General features: G+C 43.3%; 1 protein-coding gene across 6 annotated transcripts in view; it reads right to left on the bottom strand.

Moving 5' to 3' along the window:
* The window catches only part of CAMK2B (calcium/calmodulin dependent protein kinase II beta), a 140,202-nt gene that overhangs the window by 72,386 nt on the left and 49,239 nt on the right, over positions 1 to 18,577 (bottom strand). For all 6 annotated transcript variants that reach the window (XM_049893574.1, XM_049893575.1, XM_049893576.1 and 3 more), the window contains exon 2: positions 12,735 to 12,829. In XM_049893574.1, coding sequence (XP_049749531.1) covers positions 12,735 to 12,829 — 95 coding nt within the window. The remainder of the gene's footprint in view (positions 1 to 12,734; positions 12,830 to 18,577) is intronic.

Here is an 18,577-nt window from a genome sequence, read left to right as displayed (position 1 = left end):
GTGGGCAGAAAGAATGAGTGAACTTGAAGACTGGACAATTGAAATTAACCAATCTGAGGAACAGAAAGAAAAAAGAATGAAGAAAAATGAACAAAGCCTCAGGAGACTATGGGACACGATCAAGTGTACCAATATATGCATTATGGGAGTGCCAACAGAAGAAGAGAGAAAGAGTCCAAAAAAAGGAATAAAAAAATGCCCCAAAACATCCCAAATACAATAAAAGTCATTGTCATGGATTGAATTGTGTCCCCCCAAAAATATGTGTCTACTTGGTTAGGCCATGATTCCCAGTATTCTATGGTTGTCCTCCATTTTGTGATTGTAATTTTATGCTAAAGAGGATTACAGTGGGATTGTAACACCACCCTTACTCAGGTCACCTCCCTGATCCAATGTAAAGTGAACTTCCCTGGGGGAGGCCTGCACCACCTTTTATCTCTCTCGAGAGAAAACCAAAGGGAAGCAAGCAGAGAGTTGGGGACCTCATACTACCAAGAAAGCAGCACCAGGGGCAGAGCACATCCTTTGGGCCTGGGATCCCTGCACCTGAGAAGCTCCAAGACTACGGGAAGATTGAGGACAAGGACCTTCTTCCAGAGCCAACAGACAGAGGAACCTTCCCCTGGAGATGATGCCTTGAATTTGTACTTTACCGTGAGGAAATAAACTTCTCTTTGTTAACGCCATCCACTTGTGGAATTCCTGTTATAGCAGTACTAGATTACTAAGACAGTCATGAATCCAAACATTTAAGTAGTTCTACAAACTACAACTAGGATAAACTCAAACAGATCCACACTAAGATACATTGTAATCAAACTGTTGAAAGACAAAGAGAGACTCTTGAAAGCAGCAATAGACAACTGACTTGTCATTTACAAAGGATCCTCAATAAGATTAACATCCAGTTTCTCATCACCAAACCATGATGTTCAGAATGTAGTGGAATGATACATATAAAGTGCTAAAAGAAGAAAAACTTCCAACCAAGAATTCTATATCCAGCAAAAGAGTCCTTCAAAAATGAATGATACACATCTGACCCTACAGAAATAAAAACAACTGTCCACCTAAGAGACTAGTATGAATAGTCGTATGCCAACAAATTAGGAAATGTACCAGTTCTTTGAAACACATAAACTCCATACTTTGACTCAGGAAGAAACAGTGGATCTCAACAGACCCATAACAAGTAGAGAGATTGAACCAGTAATCAAAAACCTCCCAACAAAGATTACCAGGTAGCTTCACTGAGGACTTCTACCAAACATTTACAGAGAAGACTCCAACACTGCTTCAACTTTTCCAGAAAACAGAAGAGGAGGAATTACTTCCTAACTCACTCTATGAGGTGAGCATTACCCTGATACCAAAGGCAGTCAAACACACCACAAGAAAATTACAGACCAATATCCCTAATGAGTATAGACATAAAAATACTAAAAAAAAATACTAGCAAACTGAGTCAAAAAACATATTAAAAGGATTATACACCATAATCAAGTAGAATTTATTCCATGAAGGAAACGGTGTTTCAACATTAGAAAATCCATCAATGTAATACACAATATTACTAAAACAAAGGAAAAGAACCACACTTTCAATCAATGAAGATAAGGCATTTAACAAATTCAACACCCTTTCATAATAAAAACACTCGACAAGCTAGAAATAAAAGGAAAAATCATCAATATAATAAAGAGCATTTATAAACACCCACAGCTAACATCATACTCAATGAAGAAAGACTGACAGTTTTCTCATTATAGTCAGGAACAAGACAAAGACACCCACCCTCACCACTGCTACTCAACATTGTTCAGGAGTCCTACCCAGAGACATTAGGCTAGGGGAAAAAAAAGTATACAAGTCTGGAATGAAGAAATAAAACTATCACTTTTCCCAGGTGACAGGGTCCTATCCATAGAGAACCCCAAAGATTATACAAAAAAGTTATTATTACTAATAAATGAATTCAGCAAAGTGGTAGGTTACAAGGTCAAATATGAAAAATCAGTCAGGTTTCTATGCATTAGTAGTGAGCAAGCAGAAAAGGAAATTAAGGAAACACTGCCATTTATAATACCAAAAAAAAAAAAAAAAACAGACCCAGTGCCATCGAGTCTATTCCAACTCATAGCAATCCTACAGGACAGAGTAGAACTGCCCCATAGAGTTTCCAAGGAGTGCCTGGAGGATTCAAACTGCCAACCCTGTGGTTAGCAGCCGTAGCACTTAACCACTACACCACCAGGGTTTCCCCATTTATAATAGGACATAAAAAATAGAGCACCTAGGAAAAAATTTTACTAGGAAGGTGAAAGACCTGTACACTGAAAACTATAAATCATTACTAAAAGAAATTTTTAAAGGCCTAAATAAATGGAAGGACATTCCATATTCATGGACTGGAAGGCTTAATATAGTTAAGATGTCAATACTACCCAAGGCAATCTATAAATTCAATGCAACCCCATCAAAATTCAAACAGCCTTTTTTGCAGAAATGGAAAAGCCAATCCTCATTATATGGAAGGGCAAGGGACCCTGGATAGCTAAAACAACCCTGAGGAAGAAGAAAGTAGGAGGACATACACTTCCTGATTTAAAAACATTCTATAAAGACACAGTAATTAAAACAGCCTGTACTGGTACAATAATAGATACACAGACCAAAGGAACAGAATTGAGAGTCCAGAAATAAACCCATTTATCTATGGTCCACTGATTTTTGACAAGGGTACTAAGTCCACTCAATGAGGGAAGGAAAAGACTCTTCAATAAATGGTTTTGGGAAAACAGGATTTGCATATACAAAAGAATGAATCACAATCCATACCTCACACCACATACAAAAACCAATTTAAAATGGATCGGGGACCTAAATGTAAAGATTAAAATCATAAAGTTCTTAGAAGAAAATATAAAGGTGTGATTAACAAAAGCATGAGCAGCAAAAGACAAAACAGATAAATGAGACTTCATAAAAATTAGTTATTTTTGCTCATCAAAGGACTTTCTCAAAAAGTGAAGACAATCTACAGACTGGGAGAACATTATCAGGAACCATATATCTGATAAGGGTCTAATATCACATATACATAATCTATATCTATCTATCTATCTATCTATATATCTATAATCTTTACAGTAGCAGATTACCAGGTGTTTTCTCCTGCGGAGCAGCTGGTGTGTTCGAACTGTCTACCTTTCAGTTAGCTACCAAGTGCTTAACCATTGTGCCATGAGAGATCCTTCCATTAAAAAAAAAAAAAAATTTTTTTTTTTTTTTTAAATTAGCCATCCATTAAAACCAAACCCAAACCTGTTGTCGTTGAGTCGATTCTGACCCACAGTGACCTTACAGGACACAGCAGAAATCCCCAGAGGGTTTCTAAGGTGGTAATCTTTACAGAAGCAGACCACCACATCTTTTTCCTGCAGAGCAGGTGGTGCGTTCAAACCGCCAACCTCCCGGTTAGCAGCTGAGTGCTTAAAAATTGCACCACCAGGGCTCCCTCCATCAGCCATTAGGGAAATGCAAATCAAAACCACAAAGAGATAACACCTCACCGCCCCCCACCATTAAAATGGAAATGATAAAAAAAAAAAGGGAAAACAACAGGTGTTGGTGAGGTTATGGAGAAACTGGAACCCTCATCCATTGCTGATGGGAATGTAAAATGGTACAACCACTGCTGAAAAGTTTGGCAGTTCCTCAAAAAGTTGAACATAGAACTACCATAAACCAAAAAAAAAAAAAAAAAACCCAGTGCCGTCCAGTGGATTCCGACTCATAGTGACCCTATAGCACAGGGTAGAACTGCCCCATAGTTTCCAAGGAGCACCTGGTGGATTCAAACTGCCAACCCTTTGGTTAGCAGCCATACCACTTAACCAGTATGCCACCAGGGTTTCCAGAACTACCATATGATCTAGCAATTCCAATCCTAGGTATATACCTAGAAGAAGTGAAAGCAGGAACGCAGATAGAAACCTGTACTATTCATTGCAATACTTTCACAATAGCCAAAATGTGGAAACAACCAAAATGTCCACCAACAGATGAATACATAAACAAAATTTGCTATATACATACAATGGAATATTATTCAACCTTAAAGAGAAATGAAGTCCTGAAGCATGTCACTATATGGATGAACCCTGAAAACATGCTAAGCAAAATAAGTCACTGACAAAATGACACTGTATGATCTCACTTATACAAAATAAGTAAATATATAGGAAATAAAGATGAAGAAATTGAAGATTTTCATGAACTGATCAAACATGCAATCAAGATACTTTGATAATTACTGGTGAATCAAATGCGAAAGTCGGAAACAAAGAACAAGGATCAGTAGCTGGAAAACACAGCCTTGATAGAAGCTAGGCCAGAGATGGCATGACAGAATTCTATAAGACCAATGACTTATTGGAAACACTTTTTTCAACAACACAAATGATGACTATACACATGGACATTGCTGGATGGAATTCACAGCAGTCAAATCAATCTCATCTGTGGAAAGAGACAATGGAGAAGTTCAATGTCATCAGTCAGGACAAGGCCAGGGGCTAACTGTGAAACAAACCATCAATTGCTCATAGGCAAGTTCAAGTTGAAGCTGAAGAAAATTAAAACAAGTCTTCCCAAGCCAAAGTACGCCCTTCAATAAACCCATCTGAATTCAGAGACCATCTCAAGAATAGATTTGACACACTGAACACTAATGACTGAAGATCAGAAGAGTTGTCAGATGACATCAAGGGTACCATACGTATAGAAAGCAAAAGGTTATTAAAAAGACAGGAAAGAAAGAAATGATCAAAATGGATGTCAGAAGAAATTCTGAAACTTGCTATTGAGCACAGAGTAGCTAAAGCAAATGGAAGAAATGATGAAATAAAGGAGCTGAGCAGAAGACTTCAAAGGGTGATAAAGTATTACAATGAAATGTGCAAAGACCTAGAGTTAGAAAACCAAAAGTGAAGAACATGCTCAGCATTTCTCAAGCTGAAAGAACTGAAGAAAAAATTAAAGTCTCAGTTGCAATACTGAAAGATTCTATGGACAAAAAATTGAATGACTCAGGAACCATCAAAAGCAGATGGAAGGAATACACAGAGTCACTGTACCCAAAAGAACTGGTTGATGTTCAACCATTTCAGGAATCAATGGAAGGGGTCCAAGGAGGCACTGGCAAAAAACAAGGCTCCAGGAATTGATGGAATACCAATTGAGATGCTTCAACAAGCTGATATCAGGCTGGACGCACTCACTCATCTATGCTGAGAAATTTGGAAATCAACTGGAAGAAATTCATATTCATGCCCATTCCAAAGAAAGGCAATCCAACAGAATGAGAAAATTATCAAACAATATCATTAATATCACATGCAAGCAAAATTTTGCTGAAAATAATTAAAAAATGACCACAGCCGTACATCAACAGGTTCAAACTGGATTCAGAAGAGGATGTGGAACAAGGGATATCATTGCTGATGTCAGATGGAACTTGGCTGAAAGCAGAGAATACAGAAAGAGGTTTACCTGTGTTTTGTTGACTATGCAAAGGCATTCCACTGTGTGTGGATCGTAACAAATTGTAGATAAAATTTCAAAGAAGAGAAATTCCAGAACGCTTGATTGTGCTTATGCAGTACCTATACGTAGATCACGAAGCATTTGCTTGAACAGAACAAGGGGATAGTACATGGTTTAAAACTGAAAAAGGTGTGCATCAGGGTTGTATGCTTTCACCATACTTATTCAATCTGTGTGTTGAGCAACTAATGTGAGAAGCTAGATTATATGAAGAATGCAGCATCAGGACTGGAGGAAGACTCATTAACAACCTGTGGTATACAGATGACACGACTCTGCCTGCCAGAAATGAAGATGACTTGAAGCACTTACTGATGAAGGTCAAAGATTACAGCCTTCAGTATGGAGGGGAGAAAGGGGTGTTTTTGCTCAGGGGGGCATTGCGTTTATGTTAATGGTGGTAGAATAATTTGGAAAAGGATAGCAATAATTGTTGCACAACAAGAAGAATCACTGAATTATACACACAGAAATTGGTTAAAAAATAATAGGTGAGACTGATGGGGGTATAAAGGAATGCTTCATATTACTTTCACAATTTTTCCAAAATTATAAAACACTTATAAAATAAAATATTTATTTTAAAAAATGAAAGAGAAATTAAGACATTCCAAGATAAACAAAAGTTAAGAGAATTTGTTGCTAGGAGACTTGCCCTACAAGAAATGCTAAAGCAGTCCTTCAGTCTGAAATAAAAGGACACTAGATCATTCATAAAGATAACTACATAGGTAAGTATAAAAGCCAATAGTATTTTATTTTGGGCATGTAACTCCTCTTTTGTTTCCTATACGATTTAAAAGACAAATATATAAAACAGTAAGTATAAATCTATGTTAACAGAACAAAATGCATAAGGATGTAATTTGTGATAACAACAGAAAGGGGAGGACAGAGTTGGAAAGGAGCAGAGTTCATGTAGGCTATTGAAGCTAAGTTGGTATCACTTCAAACTATTGTTGTTGTTAGGTGCCGTCGAGTCAAGTTTTGACTCATAGTGACCCCATCTGACAGAACAGAACTGCCCCATTGGATTTTCTTGACTGTAACATTCATGGAAGCAGATCATTTGGTCTTTCTCCTGCAGAGTTGCTGGGTAGATTCAAACTGCCAACCTCTTGGTTAGCAGCGGAGGGCTCAGCCATTGCACCACCAGGGCTTCTCAGTTCAAACTAGATTGATATAAATTTAGGATGATAACTATAACCCACATGGTAGCTACAAAGAAAATAGCTTAAAATATATACAGAAAAGGAAATGAAGTAGGAATCAATATGGTACGCTAGAAAAAAATAAATCAAACACATAAGAAGGCAGTATTGGAGGAACTGAGTAACAAAAAAAGATATAAGATATACAGAAAAAAAAGTACAATGGCAGAAGTAAGCCCTTCATTATCAGTAATCACTTTAAATGTGCATAGATTAAACTCACCAATTAAAAGACAGATATTGGTAGGATGGATTAAAAGACATGATCCAGTATATGCTGCTTACAAGAGACTCACTTTAGACCCAAAGATACAAATAAACTGAAAGTGAAAGAATAGGAAAAGATATTCCATGTAAATAGTAACCAAAAGAGAGCTGGGGTGGCTACATTAATATTAGACAAAATAGATTTTAAGTTCAAAATTGTTACAAGAGATAAAGAAGGACATGTTATATTGATAAAAGGGTCAATTAAGCAAGAAAATATAACAATTATAAACATATATGCATCAAAAAACAGAGCCCCAAAAGATATGGGACAAACCTAGACACAACTTAAGGGAGAAATAGTTCTACAGTAATAGAGACGTCAATATCCCACTTTAAAAAATGGATAGAACAACTAGACAGAAGATCAACAAGGAAATTGAGAGCTCAAAAAACTATAAACCAACTAGACCTAACAGACAAATACAGAACACCCCACTCAACAACAGCAGAATATACATACTTCTCAAGTACATGTGGATCATTCTCCAGGATAGACTATGTATTAGGCTGTAAGACAAATCTGAAAAAATTTTTTAAATCCAAATCATGCAAAATATCTTCTCTGACCAAAACAGAATGAAGCTAGAAATGAATAACATAAAGAACCTGTAAAATTCACAAATATGTGCAAATTAAACAACACACTCTTTAAAAACCAACGGGTCAAAGAAGAAGTCACTATAGAAATTGGAAAATACGTTAAGACAAATGAAAATGAAAGCACAACATACCGAAATGTATGGAATACGGCTCAAGTGGTGCTCAGAAGGAAATTTATAGCTGTAAACACCCACATAAAAAAGGAAGAAAGGCATCAAATCAACAACTGAACTTTACACCTTAAGGAACTAGAAAAAGAAGAACAAACTAAACCTAAGGCCAGCAGAAAGAAGGAAATAATAAAGATTAGAGCAGGGATAAACAAAACAGCAAACCAAAAACCAAAGCCACTGCCGTCGAGTCGATTCTGACTCAGAACAAAATAGAGAATAGAAAAAACAATAAAATGAATCAAGGAAACAAAAAATTGGCTCTTTGAAAAGATCAATAAAATCAACAAACCTTTAGCTGGACAGCCTAAGAGAAAAAGAGGACATAACTAAAACCAGAAGTGAAAGTGGGAACATTACTACCAATCTTATAGAAATTAAAAGCATTTTAATACTATGAACAATTGCATGCCAACAAATTATATAATCTAGATGAAGTGGTCAAATTCCTAAAAAAACGCAATTGACCAAAACTGACTCAAGAATAAATTGGAAATCCCAACAGACCTATAACAAGTGAAGAGGCTGAATCAGTAATCACAAATCTCCCAACAAAGTTAAGTCCAAGAACAAATAGCTTCACTGGTGAATTCTACCTAACATTTAAAAAAGAATTAACATCAACCTTACTCAAACTCTTCCAAAAAATAGAAGAGGAGGGAACACTTCTTAACATAATCTATGAGGACAGCAATACTTAAGCCAGCAAAAATGCCACAAGAAAAGAAAACCACAGACTAATATCCCTTATGAATATAGATGCAAAAATCCTCAACAAAATACTAGCAAATTAAATCAAACATCACATTAAATGACTGACCGAGTGAGATTTATCCCAGGGATGCAAGGGTGGTTCAACATAAGAAAATCAATGTAATACACCACATTAATAGAATGAAGGAAACAAACACATGATCATTTCAATAGACTCAAAAAAGCACTAGACAAAACTCAGCACCCTTTCATGCTAAAAACACTGAGCAAACAAGGAATAGAAGAGAACTTCCTTAACATAATAGGTGACATGTATGAAACACCCATAGCTAACATCACACTGAATGGTGAAAAGATTGAAAAATTTCCCCCTAAAATCAGGACCAAGACAAGGATCCCTCTTTTCACCGCTGTTATTCAAAATTGTACTGAAATTTCTAGCCAGAGCAATCAGGCAAGAAAAAGAAATATTTAAAAGCTTGCAAGTGGCCATCCAAGGAACAATTGGTCTCTACTCACCTGGAGTAAAAGAGGAAGAAGAGTCAGGTATAGCAGGAGGATAGAGACTGTGTGGCTAATTGCCTCCATGAACAACTGCCTCTTTTGCCATGAGACTAGAAGAAATGGGTGGTGCCTGGCTACCATAACTGAATGTTTTGATCGAAGATTCCATAGAAGAATCCTGATCAAAAGGGGAAACCTGTGGAACAGAATTAAAAATTCTTATGGGCTCCAGACTTCCTGGAGCCATGGAGGGTGGATGAACCCCTGAAGCTATTGCCCCGAGATAATATTTAAACCTTAAACCAAAAAATACCCTGAAATCTTCTTAAAACCAAACGACAGTTTAGCTTAACTAGTGAAAAATGTCTGCCTTGAACATTATGCTCTTTTTAAGAACTATCTACATGGGATTAAATTGACAACAGCAACTCAAAAGATTAGATAGGAAACTTGGGGGCAGCGAGTTTACGTTAACGGGGGAGGAACAACTCAGAAAAGGAGGGTGAGAATGGTTGCAATCAATATCACCAAATTGTACATGTAGAATCTGTTGAATTGGTGTATGTTTTGCTGTGTATATTCTCAACAACAACAATGAAATAAATAAAATCATATTAAAAAAAGACAAAGACATTGAAATTGGAAGAAGTAAAACTTATCTCTATTTGTAGATGACATACTTCTATATACAGAAAATCCCAAAGAATCCACAGAAAAACTACTAGAGCTAATAAATAAATGCTGCAAGATGCAGGGTGTAAGATCAACATACAAAAATCAGCTGTGTTTCTATACACAAGCAATGACAATCCAATAAGGAAATTAAGAAAATAATTTCATTTACAATAGCATCCGAAATAATAAAATACCGAGGAATAAATTTAAACAAGGAGGTGAAAGACTTGTACACTGAAAACTACAAAACACTGTAGAAAGAAAATGAAGAAGATATAAATAAATGGAAAGACATCCCATGTTCATGGATTGGAAGACTAAATATTGTTAAGATATCAAGATTCCCCTTAGCAATCTACAAATTCAACACAATCCGTATCAAAATTCCAATGGCCCTTTTTGCTGAAATGGAAGAGCTGATCCTCAAATTCATACGGATTGCAAGGGAATCCGAATAGCCAAGATAACCTTGAAAAAGGAAAACAAAGTTGTTAGTCTCATGTTTTCTGATTTCAAACTTGGTATAAATCTACAGTAATAAAAACAGTGTGGTACTGGCATAAGGACAGACATCTACTGTCAACTGATTTTTGAGAAGGGTACCAAAACCATTCAATGAGGAAAGAATAATGTCTCCAACAAATTGTGTTGGGACAATTGGATAATCACATGCAAAAGAATGAAGTTAAACCCTTATCTCACTCCATACAAAAAAATTAACAGAAAATGGATGAAGGACCTAAATATAACAGCAAAAACAATTAGAAGAAAACACAGGGGTAAATCTTCCTGACCTCAGATTTGTCAATGGATTCTTACATTCGACACCAAAAGCAGAAGAAACCAACAAAAAAACGGATAAATTGTACTTCATCAAAATGAAAACCTTTTGTGCATGAAAGAACATTACTGAAAATGTGAAAAGACAACTTACAGAATGGGAGAAAATATTTGCAAATCATATACTTGGTAAAGCTTTAATATCCAGGACATATAAAGAACTTACGGCTCAACAACAAAAAGACAAACAACCCAATTTAAAAACAAGCAAAGCAACTGAATAGACATGTCTCCAAAGGAGACACATACAGGGCCGACAGGCACGTGAAAAGATGTTCAACATCACTGGTCATTAAGGCCAGGCAAACCAAAATCACAGTGAGATACCCCTTCACACCCTGTGGATGTATCTAATAATAAAGAAAACAAAAACAGGAAACAACCACTGTTGAAGATGTAGAGAAATTCACCCATTGCTGCGGGAGTATAAAATGGCACAGCTGCTGTGGAAAACAGTGTCGTGATTCTTCAGAAAGTTAAACATAGAATTACCGTGTTGTTGCTGTTGAGCTGATCCCACTCATAGTGACCCCACGTGAGAGAACAGAACCGCATCATCGGGTTTTCTAGCTGTAATCTTTATGGGAGCAGATCATTAGGCCTTTCTCCTGTGAAGCCGCTGAGTGGGTTTGAACTGCCAGCTGTTACACCACCAGGGTTCCTGAGAATTACCACATGACCCAGCAATTTCACTCTTAGGTATACACCCAAGAAAAATGAAAACATATATTCACTTAGGAAACTATGCATGAATGTTTCTATCAGTATTACTCATAATAGCCAAAAAGTGGAAACAACCCAAATATTCATCAACTAATGGGATAAACAAAATGTGATTAATGCATACAATTGAATATTATTCAGTCGTTAAAAAGGAACAAAGTATTGATACATCCTACAAGCCAGACACAAGAGGTCACATACTGTATGATTCCTTTTACACGGTATATAGAGAATAGACAAATCCATCTATAGAGATGTAAAACATTATTGTTAGGGGAGGGAGAAGGGGACAATGTGGGAGTAATTAATGGTGTGGAGTGTTTCTCAGGGGTGAGGAAAATGTTTTAAGACTAGGGAGAGGCAGTATTGTGCAACACTATGAATACAGTAAATCCCACTGAATTGTACACTTTAAAATGGCTATTTGTATGTTATGTGACTTTAACCTCAATTTAAAAAAAAGAAAGGATTTACAGGATTGGACTTGTGTTAGGTGATTTGGGCGAGGGTTTAAAGGAGCGGAGCTTTGCTCTGGATTGGATGCTGTCAGGAAGTGGGGGTAATTCCATGATGGGGAAGGTGAGACAGAGGCTAAGGCTGTAATTGGTGAAGAAAAGTGACTACTCGTATTACCCAGAATAGAGGCACGCTGGGTCATTTTGTGGCTTGGACGATGTGCGTGTTTCATCTGTGTTTTTGCCTCAACCCCTTGTGGTCACAGAATGGCTCTGTTTAAGGCTGATGGTCTGTGAAACTGTTTATGTTCAACAGGAGAGCACCAAGGCCAGCTCCTGGATGTCAGGGGCTGCTTTTCTCTTGTCCATAAATTAAATGCAATTATAATTAAAAAAAAGAAAGAAACAAGCAACCACCCTGGACTCACACAGCTACCAGGTCCCAGAGCCAGCATTCTGCCCAATCAGAAAGCAAACAGCAGACTGTAAGCCCAAGTCCTTCTGAGTCATGTAGTTCGTCATGTCATCCACAATTTGGCAAAGTGGATGACACTACCTGACCACCAGCAGCAACCTGGCCCTGCTCACCTCTGCCATCCAGCTCTGGGGGCAGACACCCTACAGGCTTGGGAAGGGGAGGTGAAAGGTAGCTTCGTAAACACCCAAACCAGAGAGCGATGGAGCTCCTCGGGCATCAGAGGGGCTGCAAAGTTTCCCAGGATTTGAGGTTTGCGGTCCCAGCCAGCCCAGGCCTGGCTGGGCCCCTCTCCCTTCCCCCTTCACTCTCAGCAGCCTCCCTGTCTCCACAGTACTCCACCCGCCTCCCTGGCAGGCCACACAGCCCCCAGAGAGCCTGGTCTGACTGTAAGCCCCTTTCTGGAGGGCAGATGGCTGAGGTGCCCAACCCAAACCTGGGAGGGAGCGGTCCTGCCACACCCCTGCACTCTGGGACCGAGCCCTACCTCTGGCCGACAGCTTCTTGGTGTTGATGATCTTGGCTGCATACTCATGTCCAGTGCAGAGTTTGACACAGCGTCGGACCACAGAGAAAGCCCCCCTGGGGAGGAAAACGTGGAGGGGGGAAGGAAAGTGAGGAGAGACAGACAGAGAGAAAGAGAGAGAACCAATTAATCTCCCCATAAGCACTCAGCATCCAGCCACTGGCCTCAGGCTGACACCAGAGACTCAGAAGGGAGGTCAGCAAGTGGAAGGGGGCCCCCACCCTCACGCGTTCTGGCCCTGGCAGAGCCCTCCCAGGACATGTTACCAGATGGAGCTGGGAGAGCCCGGGGACAGACGGCAGTGTGTATGGGGACAGACGGCAGCGTGTATGGAGCTGCATGGAGGAGGGATGGTGGTAGACCAAGGAGTGCTGGCGGGAGACCGAGGAGTGCTGGCCTGGTCCCAGCCCTGCAACCCCTGGCCAAGTTGGTTACCTCCCTGGCCTCAACCCCTTCACTGGTCAGCCTGCATGCTGTCGCCCTGGGGTCCCTTTAAGCGTGCACTCTCCGGTACTCTAGGCCATGTCCCTGAGACAGTAATAGGTCCTCCATGGCACGCACTAAAGAGGAATCGCTGCAGCTGCACATGGGCTGATGCAGTCTGGAGGAAGGGAGAAGCATTGTGTCAGCAAGTTGCAGAGCTGGCCTCCCCGCCCCAGGTTCTCTAGCTCCCCTGCGTGTTCCCACAGGGGCTGGGGCCCAAGGAGGGCAGGTCTCGGGCCACAGGGACATTTACATACAACAACCTGGAAGGATGTGAGCTGCATAGAGAAGTGGGAGGGGTAGGGGCACAATAGGGGAGAAAAGCAAGGGACAGGTGAGTGTGTGGGCTAAAGTGCCTGGCCCTACAGGGGAGCCTGAACTCAGCCCCCCTCCCTACTAACCTAGAGGAGGGAGGGGCTGGAGGGCTTCAGAAGAGGCCAGGGTGGCAGAGCGGTGGGTGGCAGGAAGGATGCTCTGCTTCCCATCAGGGCCCTTTATGGAATTGGGGCTGTCACTGCAGCTGAGTTAATTTGATTTCCAATCACTTTTTAAGAATGTTAGGCCCGGTACACATGAGCAATGGGGTAGGTGAGCAAGAAATGAAGGGGAGAGTGATGAGGACCTCCAGGGTCAGATGCACAAAGCCATGTTCTGGAAGAAGGGGCTGGAGCAAAGTAGATGTGCGGGCTGCCTACACAACCCCAGCTATGCCCTGCCCACCCCCCCATGGCAGTGCCCCTAGGGCCTGCGATGAGCCCACCAGCCTCCCCTCTACCAGAAAGATCCCCATCCAGCACAAGGCTTTGAACCAGAACAAACCAACTCAACCCCCTACTGAGAATTTGCCTTTCCACCCCAAATATACTGAATTAGAATCTACACTTTAACAAGATCCCCAGGTGATTCTTAGTATCCCCAAGTGATTCTTATGTATACATCTTGTTAAACCATAGACTCTGATTCAGTATACCTATGGTGGAAATGCAAATTCTCAGCAGCGGGTAGAACCGGAACAAACTGGTTGGAAGCCCTGATCCAAACAAAACCAAAGCTGCTTCCTTCCCGCACACACCATGAGGAACAGGTGTGAATATCAGTGCCCAAACCAGCCTTGAGAACACTGACGCAATTCCGAAACATAAGTAACGCCTGCAGGGTGCCGGGAAAACTCCCTCCTGCTCCAAGGAGTACCCGTCTGCTCAACCTTCACCTACGCCCCGAGCAGTCCCTGGAATGCACTTAGCCAAATAAAAGCCAGCACAAATACCAAACCCAAACCAGGCCTGTTGTCCCAACTCATAGTGACCCTGTAGGACAGCGTAGAACTGCCCCATAGGGTTTCCACAGCTGCAAATCTTTACAGAAGCAGGCTTCCACATCTTTCTCCTGTGGAGTGGCTTGTGAGCTCGAACCACCAAACTTTTGGTTAGCAGCCTAGCGCTTAAGCATTGAGCCACCTGGGCTCTCTTTTTATACAAAGATATACCCTCATTTCTCCTCTTATTTACACAAAATAACCCAGTGCTCCAGTAAGAGTTCCAGGGTTTGGTGTCTGCTCATCCACCCTCCCTGACACCCAAGAGGCTCATCTGGGACCATTCAGGCTGGCCCCTCCTGGACTCCAGCTCTGAATGGAAGCCCAGGGCTCCATAGGCCTTCACCAGATCCACCCCCAAAGGAATCCCACTCCACTAGTTTTTTCCCCCTGGGTAAGGAACCCAGCGCTGCTGGGTTCAGGTCCCCAGCCCCCATTTATGGGGAGGGTGCTCCCACAAGAACAATGCCGAGGGATCTGGTGAGGAAGGCGGCCACCCACCAGGCAGCCCTGACTGCACCAGGCAGGGCTGGGAGTCCACGAAGCTCCAGCCCAATGAGACCCTCCTGCCGATGGTCTGGGGCAAACCAGGCATTGTTTAGTTTTTGTTTTTAACTTTTTATCTTTAAATAATTAAAGAGTTGCAGGAAGTTGTAAAGAATCATACAGGGAGGTCCCGTGACCCTTCACTCCCACACAGTTAACACCATACGGCTCAGCATCACAACCGGGAACCAGTGGACACCGCTGCAGTCCACAGAGCTGACGCCGAGCTCCCCAGTCACAGGTGCGTGCACGTGCTGCAGATTCACGTAACCACAGAGTGTACAGAACTGCTCCATTCCTGCCTCCCCGTGTACAGCCACCCCCACTCCCCTCCTCCTCACCCCTAACCCCTGGCAAACACTAATCTGCCCCGTCTCTACGACTTTGTCATTTCATGAGTGTTATGTAAGTGGAAGGAAACCCTGGTGGCACAGTGGTTAAGAGCTACAGCTGCTAACCAAAAGGTCAGCAGTTCAAATCCACCAGGTGCTCCTTGGAAACCATATGGGGCAGTTCTATTCTGTCCTATAGGGTCGCTATGTGTCGGAATCCACTCGGTGGCAATGGTATGTAAGTGGAAGCCTACAGCATGTAACCTGTGAGCAGATGCTTCCACCACTCCCTGGGGGTTCTCACATGCAGCCTTGGAAGGCCATGGTGGGGTAAACTCGCCCTCTCACAGTGGGTTTGGGCCCAGCAGCAGCAGCGACACCTGGGAACTTGTTAGAGATACATGTTCTCAGTCCTGGACTGCAGTTAGAGCTCCAAGCTAGGCCCAGCAATCGTGTGTGAGTGTGCTCCGGGGGTCTGAGGCCATGTTCCAGGCCCGGCTGGGGTACTGAACACTGCTGGTTCTCCCACAAGCAAGCACCACCCACCCTGCGCTACCCCTCCCCCACAAGGGGAAACAGAGCCATCCCTCAGAGTCTCTGAAGAGAAAACGAACACGTGGGCTCGGTCGGTGGGGGCAGTGTTGGGAGGCCCCAGCCCCGCTAAGCTGAGGGGGCTCTAAGCCAATCCCATTGCTGTAGAGTCGATTCCGACTCACAGTGACTCTGTAAGTTCTGCAGTTTGAATCTACCAGGCGCTCCTTGGAAACTCAGTGGGGCAGTTCTACTCTATCCTATCAGGTCACTGTGAGATGAGGGGGCTCTAGATAACCAAAAAGTAACTGCTTAAATATTCAACCTTTTTTTTTGCTATAATTCTTCTTGATATAAATCTTTTAAAATGGAGAAAAAAAACAGATAGACACACTAAATCTAACTTAGCATCATCTTGCTAAATTCAGGTCATTATGCTTAATGATTGCTCTGAGGTCTGGGGAGGCAGCTCCGGTGGCCACCGAGGGAGCCTTTGCTGACCTAGCAGAGCCGGGGATGGGGACTCCCTCTGGGAGGGGCTGGCATCAGGGAGGGGCCTATCACGCCTCTGTAGTCTCATTCCATGGAGACTCTTCACAGTGTACGTGCATAGGCAGCTCTCTCAAAATAGTCTTTTTTATCTTTAGAAAAAATACAAAGAAAGAATTTTTGCCAATCCATGAGGTTAGTGTGGGAGACTGGCGAGCCAGACGGTTGGGCTCAGCGCTGAGCCACCTGTCCTGGTCAGACCAGGCAACGTGTCTCTCTGAGCCTCAGTTTCCCCACCTATAAAAGGAAACAGGAAATTTTCACAGGGCACTGGAGCGGGGGGAGGAGGAGCCAAGGGAGGCCACCATGGGGCTGCCTACCAAGTCTGGCACTGGCCCTCGGTGTCTTTGAGTTCTTTCCCACCAGCATCCTCCACACTTTCCCTGGCTCAGGAGAGCTAAGGGCTCCATGATGCCAGCTCTGAGCTGCTCTGCTGAGTTCCGGCCACCTAAGGCCACAGGTGCCCCCAGGACTGGCTCATCCTAATGGCACCAGGCAGCTAAGGCTTCCTGTGCCAGAAATCTGACCTCATGTACAAGCCTAGCCTCCAGCTGGAAATCCCAAACAGCATGGTGAACATCTACAGAGAGATCACAGCACAAGAAGACCCAGAAATGACTGCACCACCCGTGGTCAAGGAAGACCCACCCCATTTCCACCAATGACACCGCTGTCAGTCGGGGGTGAGTGAGCAAACAGATGCAGTGAGCCAGAAACCTGTTCTGCATGAGGCTAGGTGCCCGCCAGGAGACAACAAGGGCTCAGTTGCTATGTGGATAGATACGTGGATGGACAGGAGGAACAAGATGGCTTCACAGGTCTATCCCCAGGGAATCCTGGCCTTCTCCTCCCTACCTTCCCTCCCAGGGGCTTGTCCCTGCTCCTACTGATGGGGCTCTCTCTTCCTTTGCAGAGATTCTAGAGCTGCCTTCTGGGGCGGATGTCGGCTGGCAGGAGGTCCTGATGTTCCAGTCAGTGAAGAAGGCAGGGCCAGGGAAAGTGTGATGGGCAGGAGGCCAGGCTGCCCTTAGAGGGCTCTCAAGGGCCTCGGAGGCTGGGCTGGGCAGCGACAGGCATGCTATGTCGGAGGGGGCATTCCACAGGTGCTTAGTAAGTAGAAGTTCACAGAAAGGTCCCAGGGACAAAGAAAGTCCCTGATCTGGGTACACAGGCCTTCTTCTGCCTAGGACCCCACCCACCCGAAACAAGAGTGGCTGGGCCTGGCAGGAAAGGCTTCACCTCTCACCTTCTGGTCTGAAGTCCTGTGCTAGAAAAGGCTGTCCCTCCACCCCATGCCCGAGGGCCAAGAACACCCAGGCTGGGTCAGCCCCGGGGGCCTTTTGCTTCTCAACCATGGCCCAGACCACTGTGGCTGGAGAGAATGCTGTAGAGATGACCCTCCCTGGGTGGCTTGCCTCAGGGAAAAGTGCCCAGGGCTGGTGCTAGCCTTCTGCCCACCTCTCTGGAGGGTGGTGTTGGGCCCAGGCATGAGACCTCACAGCAAGCAGGCCCCACAGCAGCTCTCAGGTGCCGGGCTAGGCATGGGGTGACACATGTGTGATGGTGCAGTCCCCCCCCAGCAGAAAGAAGGCAGGTTGCACCCAGGAGGCCCCAGGGTGGCCACTGCACCTCCTTCTTCAGCTCCCAGCTCGGCTTCCTCCACATCCTCATATCCCCACTCCACTCAGCCCCTCTGAAACGCATGTCCTGGAGGCCCTGGGGCCAGTGTCTGCGACACCAATAGCTGCACCCTCCTCTCTGAGCCCCAGATGTCACCGCCTCCCCAATCTCTCCCTTCTCTCTACCCCACCCCTTCAATCTGCCCCTCCTCGCCTGCTTCTTTCTCTCCCGGTGACCTCACCCCCAACTCTCCACTCTCAGCTCCAACCCCCAGCTCCATCACCGCCTCAACTCTAGTCTGTACTCTGAAAATGGGTCCCTCATCACTGGTCCCCCCACATGGGCACTCAGCCTGGCTACCCCAGTCTGCCTCTGCCTCCGCCCCCTCCCTGATTTCCCACAAGCAAACACCCTGGGCGTGCTGGGGC

The sequence above is a fragment of the Elephas maximus genome, chromosome 8 (assembly GCF_024166365.1).
Source record: "Elephas maximus indicus isolate mEleMax1 chromosome 8, mEleMax1 primary haplotype, whole genome shotgun sequence".
In the NCBI taxonomy this organism is placed as follows: Eukaryota; Metazoa; Chordata; class Mammalia; order Proboscidea; family Elephantidae; genus Elephas; species Elephas maximus.
This window is presented reverse-complemented; position numbering and strand designations above follow the sequence as displayed.